At 35.9% G+C, this 24,343-nt stretch overlaps 2 protein-coding genes across 7 annotated transcripts in view; one reads left to right on the top strand and one right to left on the bottom strand.

Annotated features, from left to right (window-relative positions):
• The first annotated feature begins 26 nt into the window (after positions 1-26).
• On the top strand, positions 27-23,563 carry Oseg2 (intraflagellar transport protein Oseg2). Of its 3 annotated transcripts, none has more exons than XM_085188676.1 (36): positions 27-109; positions 201-372; positions 1,242-1,434; positions 1,907-2,099; positions 2,458-2,592; positions 2,885-3,072; positions 3,833-3,972; positions 4,141-4,217; positions 4,642-4,758; positions 5,398-5,530; positions 5,764-5,894; positions 6,150-6,238; positions 6,526-6,668; positions 6,870-6,997; positions 7,097-7,202; positions 7,693-7,914; positions 8,290-8,462; positions 8,725-8,841; positions 9,072-9,242; positions 9,584-9,652; positions 10,246-10,491; positions 11,075-11,216; positions 11,656-11,753; positions 12,086-12,192; positions 12,346-12,562; positions 12,836-12,959; positions 13,367-13,478; positions 13,682-13,849; positions 14,673-14,758; positions 15,106-15,302; positions 16,974-17,213; positions 17,443-17,539; positions 17,898-18,038; positions 18,336-18,460; positions 18,894-19,002; positions 20,760-23,563. In XM_085188676.1, the coding sequence occupies exons 1-36, from the start codon at positions 71-73 to the stop codon at positions 20,897-20,899; spliced, it is 5,085 nt and encodes a 1,694-aa protein (XP_085044802.1). In that variant the 5' UTR covers positions 27-70; the 3' UTR covers positions 20,900-23,563. The 3 variants fall into 3 exon arrangements, with proteins under 3 accessions (XP_085044802.1, XP_085044801.1, XP_085044803.1); XM_085188675.1 differs by having other exon boundaries at positions 15,103-15,302; XM_085188677.1 differs by lacking the exons at positions 27-109; positions 201-372 and adding an exon at positions 663-781 and having other exon boundaries at positions 15,103-15,302.
• The window catches only part of Fife (regulating synaptic membrane exocytosis protein fife), a 99,944-nt gene continuing 96,921 nt past the window's right edge, over positions 21,321-24,343 (bottom strand). For all 4 annotated transcript variants that reach the window (XM_085188678.1, XM_085188681.1, XM_085188680.1 and 1 more), the window contains one exon: positions 21,321-24,274. In XM_085188678.1, coding sequence (XP_085044804.1) covers positions 24,089-24,274 — 186 coding nt within the window. In that variant the 3' untranslated portion in view covers positions 21,321-24,088. The remainder of the gene's footprint in view (positions 24,275-24,343) is intronic.

Raw genomic sequence — 24,343 nt, 5'->3', positions numbered from 1 at the left:
TTGCTTAGCAACGTCATTGGCATACAAAGAAACATTGAAGACAACAATATATTGTTATTCATACTAAACTATGCGTTTAAAATATTATAAAACAATTTTTGAGGCGCAAGTACGGTTTTTTTATATATATTATTTATTGTTAATTTTATAATGTAAAATATTGAATATTAATTTTAATTTTACTATTGTGTGTTATGTAGGCAACCGATAGCCCTGTGGCAGATATTAGTTGGTCTCCAAACAATGTTAAGTTTGCTGTAGCTACCGCGGATCGCCTAGTATTATTATTTGATCTAGATGGAGCACGACGTGACAAATTTAGTACGAAACCTGCAGATCCAGCTGCAGGAAAGAAATCTTATGTTATAACAAGTAAATATTTTCATTTTTATTCTAATACTTTCTTTTTAGGGTTCTGCACCTTATTAGTTAAAAACCCTTATAGGATCACTTTGTTATCAGTCTATCAAGATATCCCTGTGATCACCTGGAGGTGTCAAGCTGAAAATAATAATAAGCGGTGAATCAGTACTTCTGATATTTCTTTATAGATTTTGATAGAGATTCAGTTTACAAGAGTACACGATACGAAATCAACTCGAAATGCGTTTTCCCACCCTCCGGACAATGAAACGTCAATTGTCAATGTCAGCATAGGCGGGCTCGGCTATATGGAGGACATGAATGACTCATGACTGGCTTGGCTGTTGGCTGGCATGGCTTTGGCTGACATACGCGGCTTAACGTTACACTTGTTAAGGAAATATTCAGTTGTACATTGGTATTTTATATCGATTAAGTATAATAAAACATTTTTTTCACCCATTTAATTTATCAAATGGAATAAAAGACTGTGACTTAAGAATGATTGATTATTCATTAGTATTTATAATTGTTACAATTAAATATACTTATTCAATGTATTATATATTTTGAATAGAAATAAATAACATTAATCCTTTGGATTCTATTTCTTCTTATTTATTGGATTTAACTTTTACATAGATGCTTTTCTATAATTTTCATTACTTTATTTTTTGTTTAATAATAAGTAATATAGATGATATATATTACCGTGGCCGTAACGCGTGGCGTGACGCCGTAGTGGCCGCATTAATAAAAACGCTACGTAGAGTTCTGCCACTCAAGACGTAATGTCTCAAAAATTCGGTGGAAAGTGGACAACGAAATATCTTAATATCCGTCTGTCTATATTGCTATATGAATTACTTTACAAATAGGTTTGGCGTTTAGTGAGAATTCAGAACTACTCGGCGTAGCGCAAAGCGATAACATGGTTTTTGTATATCGAGTTGGTGCGGATTGGAGCGGCAAGAAAGTTATATGCAACAAGTTTCCTCTCACTGGCGCCCCATTACAGCTGTTGCCGGGAGAGAATGGCTTTTATACTGGGACAAGTGACGGTAAAATAAGGTATAAAGGGAGACATTTCTTCAACCCAAGTTCTACGAAACATTTTAGAATTTATGTTTCACATATTTATTATTTAGATAAAAAATAGGACTCAAACCCGCGTCTTTTGCTTTTCTTGAACTTCGAAGTGCAAGTTCGAATCTTGCTATGTTAATTTTCTTTACGTCTATTAAAAGTGCTATTTATAATTATTGTTGTTATTTATAAATAATCGTCGTCGTCGGGGCAAAGCGCGGCGTTCTGCCACTCAAAATTCAATGTCTCCAGAATCCGCCGGAAGGTGGAGTGTTTTAGCACTAGGCTCCCTCTGCCCACCCTGCTACGGGATACAGTGAGAAGCTGAAAAAACATATTCGTAAATTTAGTCATAAAGACGTTAAAAGTAAACTTAAGCTTTGTACTTTGCACTTTTAGTAATAGTTATTGTACCTAAATAATTGCTTGTAATTTAAATATTTTTTCATATTACTAGGTTATTAGATTGCAAAACAAACAAAAGTTCAAGCTTATGGTCAGTGGGAACGTGTTGCGTGTCTTTGGCGAGGAGCAATGGTGGTGAGACGACGTTGGCATCTGGCCACGTGGACGGCACCCTGTACCTCAATGGCCGTTTGTTGTTGCGATATGCTTTACCTCCAACCGCTTTAGTTTTAATACCGCCATATGTGAGTTGTCATTTTTCAAATATATTCATAGGTAAGGTATACCTATATAAAGTTAAGTCTAAGTCAAATCGGTGACAGTTATGGGGCAAGGGCATAAGCGTGTGCCTCTAAACACAACAGATTGTGAGTTCAATTTCTACTCGTGGAAATAAAAGCACTGACGAAAGACATTGAGTTCCGCCACTCAACACGCAATGCCTACAGAATTGAAATATCGACGGAAAGTAAGGGGCAGAGTATCTTAACACTAATGCACCCTTTGCCTATCCTGCTACTGAATTAATTTAAACTATTCTGCCTGTGTGAAAAGTAATTTTTTACTCGTATAGTACTTTATTACCTGTAATTTTATATATAGATAATACTGGGCTCATGTGACGGTCGTATATCGGTATACGAATCTCAACGCGGAGGATTAGTGCGTAATTTGGAGCCCACCTTACCGCCTGATAGAAGGGATCTAATTAATGCTATGCTTAGTCCATCTGGTCAGGTAAGAACAAAAGTATTATTATTATGGTAGCTATGTTTTACAAGTTTACAATATTAGATTCGTGCAGAGAAAATGAAATAAATGAAGAATAAACGTTTACGACGTAACTGGATATCTACTGGTCTTCGTTTACTTTACTTATGAAATGATTATAAAACCTGGAGCTACGAGTAAATGTTGAATAATATATAATTTTTTGTGTCTAAAACAAATAAAGTATATTATAACTAGATATTTGTTCTAAAATATTATTTTGTAGAGTATTTATTGTATTTACAAATAACTGCCACAGACTATAGCATTCGGCACATTCGACGGATGCTTGATAGGTGAAGTGAAGGAATCAGGAACCTTGGAACTGTCAACCCTAAATATACCAAATTTATATGCGGCAAGAAGTTTGGCGTGGAGCGGCGACGGGACCAAACTGGCCGTCGCTTCGCAGACGGGGGCCGTTTTACAATATGAAGCTGTTCTTAGGTATTATAACACTTTATTTTTTTTTATGTTACGCTGTCCCGTAAACAGCAGGGTATGCCGAGGTAAGCTAGTGTTAAGACACTCCATCCCTCATTTTACGTCAAATTCTAGATTCATTGCGTGTACAGTGGTGGGACTCAACGCCGCGCTTTACCTCGACACCAGAGCGAAGAAATGAAAATATTAAATGTCTCGTTTACTTATGTAGTAGAGTGAGACTTAATTTATATTAAAATTAAATAAAAAAAATATGCACTTTATAATGTTATTTATGTGATTTTTAAAATGTTTGAACCTATTAATTGATAGTTGATGGCTGTGAGATGGGCTAATAATAGTTTAGTATATTTGTCCAATTTTGAAAGATAGAAGGTTGAATTTTACCACCAACTTAAAACTAGAATGATGCCTCTTCTTATCAGAGCGAGGAAAATGAATATAAAGCACTCAAAACCGTCGCGATTACAATCAAACGGTGTCTTACTACCCCCGGTATGAAATAGCTGTTAGCGTACAAGTGGGTAGATTTAGGTGAAAAAAAGACAATAAAGGCAGTGGAATTGTGTCAAACGGACACAGTTGCTTGTAGGCAGAAGCCCCGATTGTAAGGTATCTAGTGTGTAGTGTTGTTATCGAGTGATACATGTCACTTATTGTAATTACGTGGAACCTCTGTCCGAGTACGTTGGGTACTCTAATAGGCCACGATTTCTTGATAGTACTATACATCAGCTATATTTTATTTTAATATATCTGTCAGGCGATGGACCTGGCGTGACATAATAGAAGTGCGTCACGTGAGCGCGCGCACCCTCCTGCTCACCCGCGTGGCGAGAGACGCGCCGCCCCTCACTGTCACCACTAAACTGGCGAATGATATCTATAATGTTAAGTTTATAGGTAATTATTGTTTCCAAATAGATACTTAGATTAGATAGATTATCTTTTTAAATAAACAATAAAATAATAATATGTGACCTATCTACGTACTACATGAAATGCATCTTTTTTAAAGAGATTTTCCTTGTATTTTTATTTTTTATTAATGTTTATAATATAAATTGACAGGCAATGATTGGTATGCGGTTTGTAGGACAAGCAGTAGTCTGATTCTTTGTGACATTGCACGCGGCTTGACCAGCGAGGTTTGTTACCTACATTAAAATTTTTGTTACCAAAATTATTTTTTCCTACAGTACATAATATGTTAGGGAATTTCGAAATTCCCTTTTTTTCGAAATTGGTTATTGAAAAAATGGTCTTACTTTATAAATTGCTTCAATTTTATGTAGAGTCAAAGCTCTCTTTCAAGTTTTGCCTAACCAGACCAAAAAACCAACACATTTTAAATTGAATCCGTAACCATCGTGCAGGTCACATATGCTGACGTTCTCTATTTTTGGCGGAACCCAACGCTGCGTTTTATCTTCTAACCAGAGCGGGGAAATGAAAACAATTTATTAGCCCGAGTGGGAATCAAACCAAAAAACCTCGCGTAGTCAGACGCTGTGTCGCTGAACCTCGATGGCCTCTTCATAATGAATAATAATAATTTATCACAACACTTAGATACCTTGGAGTGGTTCCGGGGAGCGCATATACGCGGCCGTGGGCGGCGCGTGTCTGTTGCAGCGCGCGGGCTCCCTCAGCGTCGTGGAGTACGGACTGGACCGCGTTTTGCATACGGTAGGTGTTAGGGGACTTGTTGGATTTTTATGTAAAATATGTATTTACAGTAATTTTACTTTACTAATTAGTTTTATAAATTTACATTAAAATTAACTCAACTTACATAATTAAATTTTAAGAAGAGCATAACAATGAACGATCTATTTTACCGCCATCGTGTTCGACTGTCAGCTCGAAAGAACATGTCCCGTCAGACGCATGACCATGTATTATTTTTTTGGTTGTGAAATATGATAAGCATAAAATATATTTAGGTAATTTTAATAATTATTAATCAATATTTTTTTATCTAATATTTCCTTTCTTGTAATGTTTTTTAATAATTGTTTTTAAATAATTAACTAAGAAGTCTACATTTACTTGTTTTTTTTTATTGTATTAAATATTGATTTGATACCATAATTTGTGTGCACTTGTTAGCAAAGGTATTAAATTGTAGAGAAATTGAATTATATAGAATATATGTATTAGTTAACGCTCTAACGCTGTAAGCTCAGTACACTGTTAATGAAAGACTACTAGGATTTTTTAGTGTGTTTCATTCTATTTAATAATAAATTTGTTGAACTATTTTATTTCTACAAATAGTACAGGTATGTTGTATTGTAGACCTATAAAAAAATATATCTCACACAGGTGCGTACTGAGCGAGTAAATCCGCACGTGCTAAGTGTTCGCATCAATGAGGGACAAAAGTTGGACGGTGAACGCAAGCATCTCGCTTATTTGCTAGATAGGCAGACCATTGCTGTTGTCGACCTTGTTACAGGTACCTATTCATAATGTTATGAAAGAAAACGATCTCAAAGAGAAAAAAAGAACCTAATGTCAAAACACTATGTTCACTACTTTTCATCTCATTTTTGTGTTTACAAACACGCAAGGTTGAGTGGCAGAACTCGCGCTTATCGCGCTTTGCCTAGTTACCTGAGGAAATAAAAAAGTTAATTCCCCTCTAAGTAAGAATGGAATCCAAACCCAAAAAATATGAAATTTTAAAAGGTCATCAATTGGGTCAATGGTGGCACGAAGCGCGCGTGGACTGGCTCGAACTGAACGAGAGCGGCCACCTGCTGCTGCTGCGGGACACGCGGAGGCGGCTCGCGCTGCTGCGACTCGATAGTGGGGAAAAGGTAATAGGAAAAATATTTATTTTAAAAAGCGCATATTTTTGTATTTTAATTTAATTATTAGTGTGTAAAATAACACTTTAAAAATGTTAAATGTTAATTTAATTTGATTTCGACTCTTTTGAAGATGATTATAATTAAAGCTTTTTTATTTGTTTATTAAATATTATTATAATAGTATAATATATAGTATAATATATTAAACAACTTTTGCTTTTTAATTAGCGAATTATTTTTTTATAATAAAATCATTTGCAGGAGATAATAGCAAGTGGCGTTAGTTTTGTGCAATGGATAGAAAACAGTGACGCAGTTGTAGCTCAAACTCCCACTCACATACTTATTTGGTAAGTGTCTCTATTTCAAAGAGAGTAATATTAATTATTATATAACGAACGTAGAAAATCTTTCCTGTGACATTGTACGATCTAGAAAATAGTACGAGCTACAAAGCACTTATCTAACTTTCCTACATATATCTCGCAAATGTACCTAGGGATTCCCTGCTATAGTGAAGCAACAGCTTTTTAGCAGTGAACCAATACTTTTGGTAAAAAGACGTCAAAGTAAAAAAACAGTAACTACAATCACTATTAACGCAATTTTTTGGGTTTTTACCTTACCTTATAACCAGGTACAGTGCTTGGGAGTCACAATGTGTGGAAATGGCGGAATGTGGAGGAGGAACGGCTGTAGAGGTGGCAGCGGGTCGCAAGTTGATACTTGAGGGTGGACAGCTCCAGTACGTGGAATTAGATGAGCATCGCCTTGCTTTTAGTGAGTTTTAACGATTGAATATCCGATTACAACGAAATAAGTGTTAGTAGAAAGGTGAATGAATCTCTTCCACAATATAACTTTTTAAGATGATCATTATCAGCAAAAAAAGAAATTCTTTATATTTTTTTTCCTTATTTCAACTTTGTTAAAAAACGATGTAAATAATCCTTTGAACATTTTTATATTTCTCAACCCTAGATACCGCGTTACGCAATGGTGACATGGAAGGTTGTGCACAATATTTAGACGGTGTCGGCAAAAGTGCAGATATAGTTCCGTTATGGCGACAATTAGCTGAGCAAGCGCTTAATAATAATGATGTACAGGTAGGTGAAATGAATCTTAAGATAGATCTTAAGATAAATTATTTTATGAAACTGAAAACCAAAATGTAGCTCGAATAATTAATTTATTTCATATTACAGTTAGCGGCGAAATGCTATAGGGAAGTGGGTGACGAAGGTAGGACATTCTATTTGGATAAAACTATCGAGTTGGCTAAGAGTGATGGCGATGGGGATATTTTACAAGGTATTTTTTTTTAAGTAATAGTAAAACCCAATTTCCAAGACATACACTGTGCTGGACAGACACTGTGTGCTGCACTACGTCGGCCTCTATTTGGCCGCTATTTGGTTGAATATTTATAATTATAATATAGATGATTCCTACATATAAGTCTAGCGTTGAATTCTATTACAAATTACATTATTTTCACATTTTCAAGAAAATTTATGATTAAATTTAGAAATTAAATTGTTTGGCAACTAAATACTGAATAATATTTGACGTCTTCGTGGTGCAGCACCACAGCACAGTACAACGGCACACACAACGTCTATAAGTTTGATTCTCACTTAGGTGGAAAGTGTAAATGGAAGTTTTCTCGCTCTGGTAACAAAACAAAGTTAGCAAAGAGTCGCCGAATTCAACACGTTTTGTGCGGTAGGTGCGAAAAGAACGGTGTGCACTATTTCACAGCGTGAAAAAAAAACCACTGAATAAATTTGACATCTTTTAGGCTTAAACAGTCCAACAGTAGAAGCACGTCTCGCATTATTTAAAGGAGATTTGCCAACTGCGGAGGAGTGTTACGTGAGAAAAGCAAATCAGCCGCAACTTGCTATAGCAATGTTTAAGCAGTTCAACAGGTGGACGGACGCCATTGCACTCGCTGAAAGGATTGATAGAGCGTCCGTTGCCACGTTGAAACAACAATATATGGATTACTTGATTTCCACGGGTAAGTAATAATAAGATACTTAAAAATTAAGGTAACCTTGGAAAATAAGGTATTTAATAAAAGATAATAGTAAAATACCCTAACTCTAGCTGGTCTATATTGGTCATATTCAAAAAAAAAATTCTTCGTTCTATTATAATTCGGCGGGATCAATTATGTAATATGTATTACATTTCCTCGCTCTCGTAACAAGGCAAAGTGTGGCGATAAGTTCTGCCACACAATACGCAATTCTCAGAGAATTCAACGGTGCGCGTAGTGTTTTAACACTAATTTTCTTGTATCTGCACTGTTAAGCATTCAGCGTGGAGCTGATGAAAAGGACTCCAACAAAAAGTTTTCCGTAACATAAAATGAAGAGTGATCTTACTGCAGGGCGCCTGGGCACGGCGGGCGCCGTGCTGGCGGGCGGCGGAGACGCGCGCGGCGCCGTACGGCTGTGGCTGCGAGGAGGCCGCGCGCGCCGCGCCGCCGCCGCGCTTCTGCAGCATCCTGCGCTGCTGCGCGACGACGACGTGCTGCACGCTGTGTGCGCGCAGCTGGTGCAGGTACGTTATTGTTTTTTTTTACAGGTTTATATTGTAAATAGCCTTTTCCTAGAAAATATAATGCGAAATTTATTTCAATTACATAGTATTTAGCATATAAAATTTAAATATAATATTAAAAACATTTCATTAGAAGCGGCGAAGCGTGCAGCTTCTAAACACCTGACAGATTTTCAAATCTAAATGGATTAATTTAATAATAGGTACTTCGTTCATAAATTTTATTACTTTTTTAAAACAACTTTTATGCAATTTTTTTTAGGAAGAGTGGTGGGAGATGGCTGGTGAGCTTTCGGAACGCAAAGGAGATACTAAAACTGCTGTAGAATATTATGCGAAAGGCAACAACTACGCTAGAGCTGTTCAACTTGCGAGAGAGGTTCATTTGTTATTTATTTTTTCATAATTAAATAATTATATTACAATTTAGGCAGAAAGTAATAGCGTGCGTGCGAAAGTAATTGAGTGACAATTTAAAAATAATTTGTAATAAATGTTGTATTTTTTTACATTATATTACACATTTAGGCGAGAATCGTTATAAGTACGTTTTCTAAGTAAATGTAGCAAGTTAATAAATAGCACTTGAGCTTGCACGTGGTCACCCAGGCGTGCCCCGCGATGGTGACGGCGCTGGAGGGCGCGTGGGGCGCGTGGCTGGTGGCGCAGCGCCAGGCGGGCGCGGGCGTGGCGCACCTCATCGAGGCGGGCCGCACCGTGGACGCGCTGCACGCCGCCATCAAGGCGCACCACTATAAGAAGGCGCTGCAGATTTTGGAGGTCAGAGCATTGTAGGTGCAGTGGCGTAACTCAACACGGTGTTTGTCTTGTTAACAGCAAGAACAAATGAGAATAACTTATTTAATCTAATAGGAATCGAATCCACAACAGTTATGATGACGAAGGGAAGTAGATTATCTATGATATCATTTTGTTTTTTTTTTGGCAGTTTCATGATTTTTTGTATAGTAGTATGTAAACTGACTACTACCTACTACAGTAAGAGGCTATCTCACTAAATAGTAATAAATATTAGGTATAATTTAAATTCCCTTAAAGTATAACTGAACGAAATATATTGTATTTCCTGCACTAAATAAATGTGCTTTACTTAATACCAGGTAATAGATGACAAGAGTAGCGTCCGGGAGCAATGCGAGCAACTTGGAGACCACTTTATATCCACACAAGTGAGTTAAATCTTCTTTTTGATTTTGTTCAGTTAGTATTGTGAGAAAGTTGCAGCTTAGATTTGTAGCCGATAAGTAGAGCTTGAAAAGTTTTTATTTATCTCATGCTTGAGACAAAAAATGACATTTTTTTTTCATATTCATATACGTCATGAAAAAAATCAGCTTCATGCTGTATCCTGCACAGAGCAGTAGGCAGAGGGAATCTAGTGTTAAGGCACTCCGTTCTCCACTTTCCGCCAAATACTGGAGGCATTACGTGTTGATGGCGGAACTCAACGTCGCGCTTTGCCTCGGCACTGAAGAAATGGAAATATACATTTAAAAAGCAAAAATTATTGCCTCGAGTATCGGATCTAACTCACAACCAGTCAGTTTTGGTAGTCAGTTGTGGTAGTTCAAACCACAACGTTTACAGTAACCCTGTATGACGCAAAATCTTTTAAGAACGCATTTAGATGAAACTTTACAGTACTGTAGTTTATACATCAGAATAACACGTAGGCTTCATTTGATTTTATGTAATTTGCTTTGCTTTAAGCAGGCGAAGCCGCGTTTTGGACGCTAGTGTAATAGTATTTTGTCATTCACAGGATTGGGAAACAGCAGAACGTGTTCTGATATCCAGCAATATGACGGAACGTTGCGTTCGCGCTTATAATAATGCTGGTAAAATCACAGATGGACTACGTTTAGCTGTTACTCATTTATCTGAGGAGGAAACTAGGGAGATATACTTACCTCTCGCCTTACAACTGAGGGAAGGCGGCCAGTTGAGAAAAGCAGAACAAGTTTATATTGGACTGGGGAATCCTGATGAAGCTATATCTATGTATAAGGTAAAGTATGGTGATGTTTGGATATTTGAATAATATTATTATTATTAGTGTGCTTGTGTATAAAGATGAATGTAAAGATACATCGTGCAGTTTTGTTCAGGTAAAAAATATACATGTCTACAGTTAAAAATCTATATTATAAAATATTTTTTTGACAGTCGGAGTAGTTTTATTATATGGGTTGTGTTCATGAGGGCTAGAAGCGCCTTCATCAATGCACCACAGCGTACACGTCTAATATTTTATCGTGTCGTTTGTTTTTAATTGTGAAGAAAAAAATACAGGCAGCACTCCAATCTAATGGAATGAAAATGGAATTGGGTGGAGTCTAATGGCTATGCATCGTGTTTTCTGTTCGAAGCAAAATATTTGTTTCTTCATTCCAAGCGATTATAAACCTAAATATTTTATATTAATTTGGTACCTCCACATGATATTGGGAAGAGTGATACAAACGTATGTATCTATACCTACATGGACAGACAGACAACAAAATGATTCTATAAGAGTAACTACCATATGTTCCGATGATTAACAAAAACGTAATGAATAAAACATATAACGAATGTTTAATGAAACACAGGAAGCGTCTCAATACGAGTCCATGTTGCGCCTGGTGGCGGCGCACCGGGGCGCGCTGCTGGAGGCCACGCGCCGCCACGTGGCGCAGGCGCTGCACGCCGCCGGCGACCTGCGCGCCGCCGAGACGCACTACGTGCAGGCGGGTACGCGTGCCTTACAGTGTTGTGAATGTAGCAGGGTGGGCAGACATTGGGTAGTAAGCGGTGGAACTCAACTGGTCTTTCTGGTCTTATAAAATTTACATAATTCATTCCCCCAAGTGGCAACCGCATCTATAACCGTCGCGTTTACAGGCAAATGCTGTTCCGCTGTACCACCATCGTCCCATCTTTTTACGCTCTTTACTTAATGACTTTGCTGGCACTTTTCTCTCTTAGTGCTTTACTAAGCACTGAACTTTCCATGAACATATTTTTTTTTTCTGTCACTGAATGAACAGCATGCAAATTTGGAATATATTTTTTTCCACGACTAACGGGTTCAGTTAAACAAAGTTGTTGCTTTTTAATTATAATATCAGTATAGAATCTATACTATAGATACTTATAGCTCTATAAAAATTACATATTTTTTTTAAATAAGGTGACTGGAAAAATGCAATACAGATGTATCGAGCCAGTGGCCAGTGGGAAAACGCAGAGAGGGTAGCGCGGGCACATTCGCCGGCTGCAGCACAACAGGTGCAAATTATATTGAAATTACACATATTATTTTGATATATTAATATGACGTCATGCGGTCTTGTAAATAAGAAGTGTCAATTGATTAACGGTACCAATATCAGTACTAAACATATTTTTACTTATTTTTATTATTATACTTTCAGTCTCAGTTTTGAGTTAAGTGGTGAAAATTAACGCCTCGCTTTGCATTTTATCAAAGCGAAGAAATGAAAATATTATATAATTAATTTTCCTGATTGGATATCGAACCCTAGACCGTCGTCTTTACAGTCACATGCTGTGTCTTTAAAAAAAAATTGACTGTTTTATTTTATATTTTTAAATGATAGGTAGCCCTCCAGTGGGCCGCAACGTTGGCCGCCGCGCCCGCCGCGCGTCTGTTAGCTGCTCGTGGCCTCGCCGCCATAGGAGCGAAGTGGGCATTACAAGCGCAGAGGTAAATATTAATTACTAGATAAGTTAAGCAATTAAAAAAAAATGTAAAGTATTTTTCTTAATTCTGACTTTCTTGGTAATGATATTAGGGCCATGGTAGGAAAATATAAATTAAAATATAAAACTAATAAAAGCATGTCATCCATCTATTCAGATGGGATATAGCCACCGAGCTGAGCTCCTTGGGCAGTCCCATAAGCAAGCGCGAGATAGCGCGTCACGAGGCGGCGGCGCTGGCGGATGAGCAGCCGCACGAGGCTGCGGCCGCCTTCCTGCGCGCCGCCGCGCCCGACGACGCCGTCCGCGTGTGGCTCGACAAGGGGCAGTACGAGCGCGCGCTGCAGCTCGCCGAGCAGCATGCTGCCCATATGGTGTGTACAGCCTTTGCGTTTGTGTGTGTGTGTTTGTGTATTGTGTAGAAGAAACGCTTCTTGCATGGCTTAGACTGGTTTATACCTTAGCAGCGTCGCATATTTGGTTCTTAATAAGTGTAAAATACAATTGGCATTATCATTGTACGGGAGAGAAGATTTTTTATATTTCTTATTTATATGTAATAACAGACAAAGTCAAATGATTTTATTGTAAATAAGATGTTACAAGCTTCACATCTTCACTAATTGTGGTTTTGTCAAAAATTATAGGTAGAAGACGTGTTAGTAGCAGGTGCCCGTGATGCGGCTGAGAGAGGTGACCTAGCGCAGTTTGAGGCACTGATGATTCGAGCGAACCGGCCCAAGGAAGTTGTACAGCATTATAAAGAATTGGGTAAACTTATGCTATCAAAAATATTAGTCTTAGAAATTGATAGGTAATTAGAAGATGTAAAAAAAATAATAAGAAAAAGTTTTGTACAGAAAAGTTGGACGTCAAGTTGGTTAACTGTGACCTCTATTGGGTGCGTACGCAAGTGCATTAATATTTGTACTCATGCACACTACACTACTACATGTTTACTTGATCAGTTGGTATTTTATTTACAAGATCGTATGACGTCATACCAGCGTTTGTTTCGCGTATCTAAAAATATATAGATAAATAATTAAAAACTCGCTTAAGTTTTAAAATTGAAGTTGTTATTTTATGAACTAAAACGAACATTTTACTAATTGCTTATTGTTCATTTTGTATGTTCGCAAAGAAAGTAAAATATTTAATGATGATTATTTTAACAGAGTTATGGGAGGAAGCCCGTCGTGTCGCCCGCGAGTACTTGCCGGACGGAGCGGAGCCGGTCCCGCCTGCGGTGCCGCCGCTGTTGCAACGCGCTGCTGACCATGCGGACAGGTTAAACATTTTTCAATTATTTATATAAATTCAAATTCTAAATACTTAAATATATCTCATATATTGAAAACGAAGGTAAATTAAAAATTAAATTAAATCAGCTTCACGCTATATCCACACAGGGGGAGGCAGAGGGAACCCTGTGTGGCTGCTTTCGGCCCTCCCTCTATATTTATAATATAACATTGGCGTTACGTAAACAGAGGAGAATGGTGGGAAGCAGTAGAGCTGCTACTAAAAGCGAGCGCGGCGGGGGCGGCGGGCGGCGCGGTGCGGCTGGCGGAGCGCGCTGCCCTGCGCGCCGCCCGGCTGGCGCGCGACCGCCTGCGTGATGCGCAGCGACGCCGCGCCGCGCACCTGCTGGCTGACGCGTGAGTCATGTGGATGTATATTTTATAAATAGAGTATACTTTAGATTAGTAGGCATACTATATATTTTATAGAAAGCCTTCCCCGGTAGTAGTGAAAATCAACAGGTCCATGTATTGTAACATTAATAATTTCAACAACCAAAAACACGGTTTTTTCAACAGAAACACACTCTACACTCACACACACACACTCTAATAACACGAATGATAATGCACACGCTCGATGTTCTTATTAGTAAGCAGTTCAAGTTTCCATCAGCCGTTTTCTACTTCTATCACCAGAAATTACACTTCTGTCATGTAATCAACATACAACTGTCAAGGTTCACGATGATACAACAAGTAGAAGCGTATATGTAATTCAGATTCTTATATTTTGTTTTGAAAAGTTCAAGCGGATGATGGCATAAGAAAGCTCAAGAAAAGAAAAGTACAGTTAGGAAACCAAACTGTATAGAATGGAAGTGTCTATGTGATCTGATGATGATGTACATCCACACCGATTTCGGCGATGGCGACTTCTTGCATGTCTCACTTTATTTTATTTTATTTTTGGTGTGATCTATGTTACCTACTAAAGGACACTAAATAGACGGAATATCCAAAAACTTTAGAATTAATTTGATTCTCAGTTGCACACTTATATACCTATTCCTATTATGTTAATTGGAAATAATAAAGTGACAATACATAATAGTTGTCGATTCGATTTCTTTTCGTGGAAAAGTTTATATATAAATTAAGATTATATCAGCTTCACGCTGTATCCCGCATACAGCGGGGTAGGCAGAGGGTATATGTTAATATATATTTGTGCACATAGGTTTGCAGAAATCGGTCAAAGTGATGTCGGGGAACAACTTCGTGCGGCCCTATTGGATGGCGTAGAAGAAGGTGACAATGGCACCGGTAATAATTACGTTACATATACAATATTTCAAGTACTATTTGAAATCGTAGTAGTAGCAGTACAGCTACCTCTAACCACTCGCCTCACAATGTCTCTAAAAGTGAGCAGAAAGTGGAAAACGAAGTGTTAACACTAAATACTTTCTGCATACCCTGATAGAGGGTAATACAGCATGAAGCTAAAACAACATTAAGTATCTTTTTTATGAGTAGATAAAGATTGAGAGGTCTTTAACAACTCTATACAATATTTAGCATTTACATTTAATTATATTTTTTTGGCTCTAGGATAATGAATTCCTATTTTCTTTAAACTTTATTTATAAATTCTTATTGTCATTCAGAAGCTGGAGCAACAGCAGATTATGAAGAAGAAGAAGAACAAGAAGAGCCAAAGCCACAAATAGAAGAATCGGACTCCGATACCTCAATATTAGAGAAGTTGGCGCGAGCGGGACAGTGGCAGCGCTGTTTGGTACAAGCGGGTTCGAAAGCACCACACTATGCTCTTAGATATGCAGCGCATTTGTTCAAGACACATATGGTATGTGTATATTTTAACATGTTTATAAATTAGTTTTACCATTTTTAAAGCGTTAATCCACATAAAAGATAAAAAAAATAGTCTAGAAAATATGAACATTTAGATTTAAGTGTCTCGACTAATAGTAGGTTAATAATAATGTATGGCAATTTAATTATTATGAATTATTTTCACGCAATATATCTACTTACTACTAGGCATGTGCTAGTTCGACTCACCTTTGAACGTTTCTCTATTGCAATCATAAATAAAAAACTGTCACATTAATATAGTGTTAGCGTACAAGTGTAAATATGGGTAGATTTAGGTGAAAAGACAATGAAAATGTTCACCTGTGTGAAACGTGAATAGAAATTGACATTGTGACGTCGGAGACGCTCGAAGTTGTTCGTGAATTATCGGGGTGTTTTAAGTACTAAGTGCAATTTATTTATTTTAATTAAAAATAACTTATTTTACAATTATTTAATAACAAACAATAACTGTTTTAATAAGAAATTATAAAAAAAATAAAAATAATCTTATTATAAAACTAATAAGCTATAATTATTATAACACTTTAAAACAACTATGAAACTTTTTCATTGTTAAGATATTGTCTTTAAAATGATAATGTTATTAGAACACGCAAGCAATTCAGATTAATTAGTAAATAAATTATAATTTGTACAAATATATTATGGTGTTAGAAACTATTGGAAACATTAAATAAAGTGGGAAAGGTAATGAATTAAAACAAGGCCTCAAATAATTATTAAACAACCAAACTGAATTATCTAGCAGTCTAATAACAATATCTGGTTCTAAAGAATCCATCGGGCAGAGTGACGTTAGCGATCCTTTTCTTTCGGTCGTCGTTGACAGCCCATAAAAGTGCCAGCCACTAATTAGAGTCGTTCTTATATAACCTCTATGGTCATTATTTGATTATTTCTAATAATAGAATAATAGCTTATGATATTTCGTCTTCCCGCTCGGATGAGATAAAGCGCGGCATTAAGTTTAACTAATTGTAATATAGATGGCGTTGGATGAAGTTAGATCGCGCTATCGTTACGTTCATATCGAATGCATATTATTCGTGGACTTGGGCCGTTTTTTGCTTTGTCTTACCTAAAGAGCGAGGAAATTAAAATATTTATTTTTTGATTAACAGCTATCTGTATAGATATGCTGTTATAAAATTTAGTTAAATTATCGTTTAGTCCAGATCCAGAGTTCCCCAAACTTTTTAGTGTCGTAGACCCCTTGCCATGTTTTTCCGTGTTGGGTAGACCCCTTACTTACCTGATATTGATTTCCTGTAAATTTCTAACCGTAGTGAAGTTTAGTACTTAAAACTTTAAGTAAAAACACATGTTACACACATTAATTGAATTTAAATTAAGACTACTCAAAATAAAATTTTGTATCTGTTATGTAAAATATACGTAAGAATAAATAAACATAATCATAAGTAAATAGGTACTATTAGTGTATGTGTTGAGATGGACCCCCATTTTCATTTCATGGGCATTTCATTTTCATTTCATTGTAACTGCATCAATCGTGACCTATAAAATAAATGTCTTTTGATTGATTCATCCTTTATCTCACGGTGTCTCGTTTAGGATATAATTTTACATTTTTTCGCGAGAGAACGGCATTATATCATGTTTTTTTTTTATATAGCGCACAGAAAATATGGACATAGAAAGTGAAGAAATACCGGAAGTGCTAACACAAGTATTAGAAACTCTCCGTCAATATTTAACAGAAGATAACCTGATATCAAGTACAGATACTCAGTTAGCTAAAGCGGTTTGCAATGAGATTTTAGTCCGAATATCTCTCGCTCCTAAAGCTTTTACTGCTATGAAAGATGCTGGTTTCGTGATGGTGGTCGCTGGTGCTGATGAAAGAGTTCTTCAGGTACCTTCTATATATTTTTTTCTACTACTACTGCATATGACAAAGGGCACTCAATATACATGTAGTGTAAGTTATATTTTATAAAACTGATTAAAAGTTAACATCTTAATATTATAGACCCAACTTTATACTGTTATAATTGTTGTTATTGGCTTTAATATTTTTTATTTCATCGTGTAGGAACACAGATGATAAAATATTGATGGTATACAACTTTTTTTACTTTAAGGCGCTAACATTGTTGATGGGTTTGCACGTGCCTCAGATAGCGTCCAAGGTAGCACGGGCTTTGCCCCGTTACACGGATATTATTGTAGCTGATGTTGGTAAGATTCATATTTAATTAATAATTATATTGTCAATAGAATTTTATAATAAAGTTTAACAGCAAGAAAATTGCTTAGTTTTATGCTATGATAGCTTCAAGCTACATCCCGCAATATTAGGGGATAGGCAGAAGTAGAGCTTAGTGCTAGACTTTCTAATTTTCCGCGGAATTCTTCATAAATTGCGTTTCGAGTGGCGGAACTCGATGCTACGCTTTGCCTTGTAGAACACTCTGCTAAAGCGAGGAAACGAAAATTTTGAATATTTCATTCCCCCGAGTGGGAATAGAACCCACGACAGCCTTATAGATATATTGTGTGATACCGTCAAAAATATTATATTTTGTATTATTCAAAGCTTTCTATATATGCGGCGAGGCGATCCGCGCAGAGGGCACCGGCGGCGCGCGGGAAGCCTTCGTGCTCCTCAACCACTGCCTCGACCTCGTGGAGGCAGCCGAGGAGGACGCCGCACACCTCATTGATTATAATGACTTTGGTATTATTTATACTGTTGCGATATGTTTTGTTCTCAGTCATTGTTTTATTATTATCATTATTATCATAGTTTCCCACTTCTTATCGGAGTCTCATTGCGTATGAGTAGCGTAACTCATTGCCCTGCCTTCTGAATTATGTTCATGTTCCCTCTGAGATGATCAGAATATTGCTTTAAGTTTCGAATTCGCATGGAGAGCAAATAGCACATTATCTTGACACTATGTTATTTCTATCTACTTTATTATATGCGGATAAAGTGTAGAGATGAAAAAATTATTTTTATATAATGTTCCAGAGTGCACGGACTGGGCGCGGACGCCGCTCACGTTGGGCGTGGGTGCGGGCGCGCTGGGCGACGCGGCGCTGGCGGCTGCGCGCGACTGGGTGCTGGCCGTGTCCATGGACCAGCAGGTCGATCAGGTATTAAATACAACTGTTGTAACTCATGATGCACACTTCATCACTAAATCAAATAATCCGATGTACTCCGCCGCCTGTACGATGTCCCAGTTTATTAAGTGCGGAAGGGGCACGCAACTAACTCTTAAGCTGGGCCTTACCTTAGACCGGGCGATGCAAAGTCTCCCAGCATAAACAGTGCACGCAAGTTGAGGTTCGTTAAATACACTCTAGTGTAGCCTTACTCTCAATAGACTCTCTATTTGTATATCGTGAGGTGTGTTTAAAATTTGCATTATTAGACTGTTCCTTTATTTTCCACAAGTAAGTTATTAACAAAAAAATACAATTTTTCATAAGCTAAAACACATTTCCAAAGCATAGCAAAATTTAATTATCCTTGTTATTATTTCTATAATATATAATTATACATATTATTAAAACACACTTGTAGACTCTACCAACGGACAGTCGCGGCTTGTACGCTTCGTATGTGGGGGAGGAGCCGTGCTGCGTACTCACCGGACATCCGCTCGCCTCTCGTCTGGTCACTTTCCCTAACGGTTCGTAAATTGACATAAAGTTTCTTGTAGTCTAATATTTATTTATTTATTTATTTTTATTTATTTATTTATTTTAAATTGGGAAACAAACAGCATTTACAATACTTTTTAGTATAATACATATCTATATTCCACCTGCCAATAAAGTTTCCACTTATACATGAAACATGGAGTGAATATGTTGCTAATTAACAATTAAAAATTAAATTTACGGTCCAAAAAGAAATAAAAAAATTAGATTTTTACGAAGGAAAAGGTTAAGATTTACATTAGGTTAAGATTTACAGTTGAATTTTGTTGAATTTTGTCGATAATTTTACACGAAAATTGTTTCAAATTGTTATGAAAAATGTCTATATCACTAAAGCAATCATTGTATGCCCTACAAGATCTTAGTATAAAACAATTTTGGGCATAATTGGTTTTTCGAGCAGAAATTTAAAAGGTGTTTCTAGATCTGGCACTAAAAGTTGGACATTTTATGTGAATATTACTTAGTAGATAATTGGAATCTATAAGATTTGTAACAATTTATACAAAAAAATTGATCTCTATATCCTCTTCGTTTTTTTAATGACAGTATATTTAGGTTTTGAGAGCTATCTAATTTAAATTTGTAAAGTAATCGCCGTATAAATTTATTTTGGACACTTTCAATTGCAAATATATATTTATCATACTGTGGGTTCCAGACAGGCGAGGCATACTCTAAGTAAGATCTAACATATGAATTATACAAAAGCTTAAATGTATGTATGTTCTTAAAATCACTCCCCTGTCTAAATATAAAATCGAGCATTTTATATACTTTTCCTATAATATTCACAATGTGTTTGTCAAATAAAAGACCGGCGTCCAATAATATACCAAGATCCCTAACAATGGAGAGTCTTGATATTTTCCTGTTGCGAATCAGATAATCAAATAGAATAGGAGATTTCTTTCTACAAAAACTAATTACACAACATTTGTCAAGATTTAGAGATAACTCATTAGACGCGCAATATTTATCGAAATTGACTAGATCCTCCTGTAGTTTAGTGCAATCCTCATGATCTCTTATAATTTTGAAAATTTTTGCATTATCGGCATAAAGAAGTGTCTTAGAATGTTCAAAAGATTGTATAATATCATTGATAAAGATGTTAAAAAGAAGAAGTCCAAGATGGGAACCCTGTGTACACCAGAAGTAATAGGCACAAAACTAGAAGTGAAGCCCCTCACAGCCACAGCTTGAGTTCTATTACGGAGATAAGACTCAATCCATCTTAGAAGATCACCATGTATACCAGCTTGTTTAATTTTGTGAATTAACAAAGAATGTGAAATTTTGTCGAATGCTTTCGAAAAGTCAGTATAGATAACATCAACTTGATACCCACAATTCATAGCGTAGAGGACTTCATCTAGAAACTCACAGAGGTTAGTTTCTGTGGAGCGTTTGTTTATCAAACCATGTTGTTGCGGGATTAGTCGGGGACGTATGAGAGGAAATAGATTATCGTAAATATTTTTTTCTAATAATTTGGGAATAACAGAAAGTTTTGATATTCCACGATAATTTTTAACATTTTGCTTATCACCACTTTTATAGACGGGGACAATAATAGATCTTTTCCAAATATGAGGTAAAGACCCCGATTGTAAAGATTTTGAAAACAATATGTGTAATGGAACAGAGATTTCGGAACTGCAACATTTTAAAAATATAGGATGTAATTTATCAGGCCCTTTAACGTTAAAATATATTGGTGCAGGTCGTTGCGCGAACCGGGAGTGGTGGTCGCGTGTGTCAGGTGCGGCGCGCTCGCCCGCCCCCGCGCCCCTGGCCCCCGCCGCGGCGCTGCTGCAGCACGTGGCGCACTGGTGCGGCCCGCCGGACTACGAGCGCGTATAGGCGGACCTAAGCCATAAGTAAGAGTGTGATATTGTACGCCAAGGAGAGAGAAGAGCAATGTAGGATACATTTCGTGACGTCACAATTCAAAATATTGTCGGCGTTAGTGCAGTACCTTTTGCAGATATAACTTTTTTAATAGTAGTTGAGAATTGAAATTGTCTTAAAAGCTACGTAAATACTTTAAGTACTAGATTGTACCAACATGGAGTTACAGGCTTATTTAACATTGCACCATTAATTAGATAGATGAAGACAAAAATATTTTACCAAATATTGTAGTCACCAGGTCCTGCAAGCTGTTTTTATTTCGTCAATTATTTGCGAAATTTTTTTTTATATAATAGTGAGTATTTTAGTTTACAAGGATGTAGAGGTCAATGTGGCTGGCTGAGTTACCTAAGGAAAATAAAGACCATTCTTTATACTGCTATAATAAACTCATTTTATTATCACATTTATTTTAATAATAATAATAATATATTTGACACTTATATTTTTTTACGAACTAAGATTCGTAATTTATTTCCGCTTTCACAATGTAAACTATACAGTGAAGACGTGTATGATTGAGTGAATTTATATATTAAAATGTCAAAGTAATTTGAATTGAATTACTTTTCCAAATGTTGTTACATTGCGAGAACGGAATATTGAAATCTCATGTCTACGAAGAGACATTAAGCTACTAATATATTTTAGAAGAGCTTCAAGTAAGCTTCAACGCAGATCCCATATACATAATATATTGGTAGAAGTAGGTACTATGTGCATGTATGTATTCGATAGGATTTCGTGGATCGGGTCCATTAGGCACAACAATATCAATAAATACATTTACATTTATATCTTAAGAAGATTTCATTTCCATATATACTAACATAGTAAGCGTAAATTAGTTGATCGATACCGAGGGATCGGTTAGAATAATATGTATGTATCTAAATTTTATTCGTTATATGTATAATTTTAATTAAGTATATTTTCACAGCTTTCCCATACTAACTGAATACAAAATTATAGTGTAAAAATATGTATATTTAGAACGATAAGTTTATCTACTTGGATAGGGGGATATATAAAATTTTTAATATATTAGAAGTTAGAATACTATGTCTCTCTCTTAGGAATTGTACGATCACGAAGATGCTTAAAATATTTTCAACTTTTCATAAATATTTATAATATATATATGTTAATTATTTATACCAGATATCATAGAGCTCCACATAATCTTAATAATAAATCCAAGCTATGCCATTGGCATTACTTGCCAATTGAAAGTGCTTTATTTAGACATATTAAGTGTAAGAATTATATAAAATAGAAAATTGATGATAGTATTGTCAAGCAATTCACTAAGATACGACAGTGGAAGAACACAGATTTTGACAAGATATATATATAATATTACATTAAATTCCGCCGATATGTAAATTGTATCTAACATCAATAAAAATATATTTTTCATAATATTACATAAGCTAGGCCTGTGGTGATTTACATACATTTATTATAATTTCTGGCTACAGTATGGTATGACAGAATATTATATATCACTAATTTATAATTATTAGGTACATTCATTTTATTAAGGAAGTGGTGGAGTTCAACGGCCTATCAATATATGAGTGCTTAGACATTATTTTCATATATTTTAAATATGTAGATAATAATAAAATACATTTAGAGATAACGATATATGTGTATGTTGGCGTGTGTAAGTTAAGGTTTGACAATACGGTATGGAAACGAACGATAATAAGAGGAGGTAGCAGGTAAATTGTACATACATTATATGTATTATAAATTATATCTTTTAATGAATATAAGATATACTTAGGTATTATATAACTTAATATATACTTTAAGATATGAATTTTTGTTTATTGAAAAATATATAACTTACAAAATATGTTAACATATGTCGCATTGGTTAATATGTTTGTTAGATACGTGCAGTGTTTCCTCTCTATTGATTATAAAAGACCGATATCACGAAATAGTTGTGCGTTGACAATTTTGAGAATGTTTCAACACTATATACAGTATTTAAGAATATGAAGAGATAACGACGTCGCGTCGGTAGATTATTTATGTAGGGAAATTTCACTAAAGCACAACCTTGGAAGAATAGTAACTAGACGCACTTACTTACTAGGATCACTTAAGAGATCTATAATCGTATAAGGCAAGTGTCGAAGTTGGGGTTATTTAAGATGTACAAAATTTTTTACTATAATAGTGTTACGTAAAGATAGATATATATTATATATAATAAGAGATATCTATATAATATTATTTTTCTTAGCTATGGTTACACCGAGTACGTCACACAAAGAAGTTTTAGATATCTATTTAGCTAAGTAATTACAATGACTGAGCTAAATCTAGTTATTATTCTGTAATGAAATTAAAACAATATGTATATGAAAGGTGCTTAAGATCTATATTAAATATATTCTATATTTTTGTAGGCTAGTAATAAAATAGGCCCTAAATAAAATCTGATATCATGTTTATATGTCTCGATATGTACTGTACTGTCATGTGTAAACCTAACGCTGGAATGTAAATATTGCTACACAGATAACACACAAGTATCTACAAAATAGTATACTTTAAAATATCTACACAAATAATTTCTACAAATTTTATTTCCCCGGTAATTTTTGTCAGAGTTACCAGCTTCAAATAGTAGTTTAAAATGTGAGGTCGAGTTTTAGCAATGAAAGCGAGTTTATAAATAAACTCCATTTCATTTGTTTATATTAAATCCTTTTTAACAAAGATTTAAATTGTAAAATATTTAAACTTGACCGACATTTTCTAAATGATTTATATCAGTATTTAATGATTTTTATCAAATTGTTACTTATAAGAATAAAATTACATTTCATTATGGTTCATCAATATGTTCAGGTTGCTTGGGGCAGCAAGTGTGGATTATACGCTTTAGCAAGGATGCCGAACCTTCGATTTATGAATATCTCATACCTACAGGCGTTATAATAAGACAAGATGCCGTTATTGGCTACAGACAATAATAAAAAACGTAATCAAATATTGATACAGGATTCGCCATCGAGGTTCGCCATCCTTCTCTATGGAGATAAATTACTCTTCGGGACAGAGAACTGCCGTCGCTGAGCTCAACTAATTGCGGCGCTCGGGCGACGGCTCGCGAGATCAGTCGGGCGACTCGTCGGTCGCCAGCGATGTGGCGGGGAATAGTGGGTACCAGCCGTAAGTGCGTTGAGGCAGCGACAGCTTGTCGAGGCAAATCTCTGCGCCACCGAGAGCCAAATTGTGTTCAAAGCCACCACAGCGCTGCCAGAGCATCACTACTAGTGTCCGTCCCAGTGCTTCACTTGCCTGGGAAGTCGTAAAAAATAATGACATATTTAAAAAATAGTATTAACTAATTATGTATTATGAAATGAC

Source organism: Heliconius melpomene, chromosome 7 (assembly GCF_056956725.1).
Source record: "Heliconius melpomene rosina isolate 202511_hmr_F chromosome 7, ASM5695672v1, whole genome shotgun sequence".
Lineage (NCBI taxonomy): Eukaryota > Metazoa > Arthropoda > Insecta > Lepidoptera > Nymphalidae > Heliconius > Heliconius melpomene.
This window is presented reverse-complemented; position numbering and strand designations above follow the sequence as displayed.

Coding starts and splice junctions, on each gene's coding strand:
- Oseg2 (XM_085188675.1), top strand. CDS start 71: ATGCGTTTAAAATATTATAAAACAATTTTTGAGGCGCAA. Junction 11,217..11,655: donor GACGCACTACGTGCAGGCGG/GTACGCGTGCCT, acceptor TTTTTAAATAAG/GTGACTGGAAAAATGCAATA. Junction 13,479..13,681: donor GCTGCTGACCATGCGGACAG/GTTAAACATTTT, acceptor TTACGTAAACAG/AGGAGAATGGTGGGAAGCAG.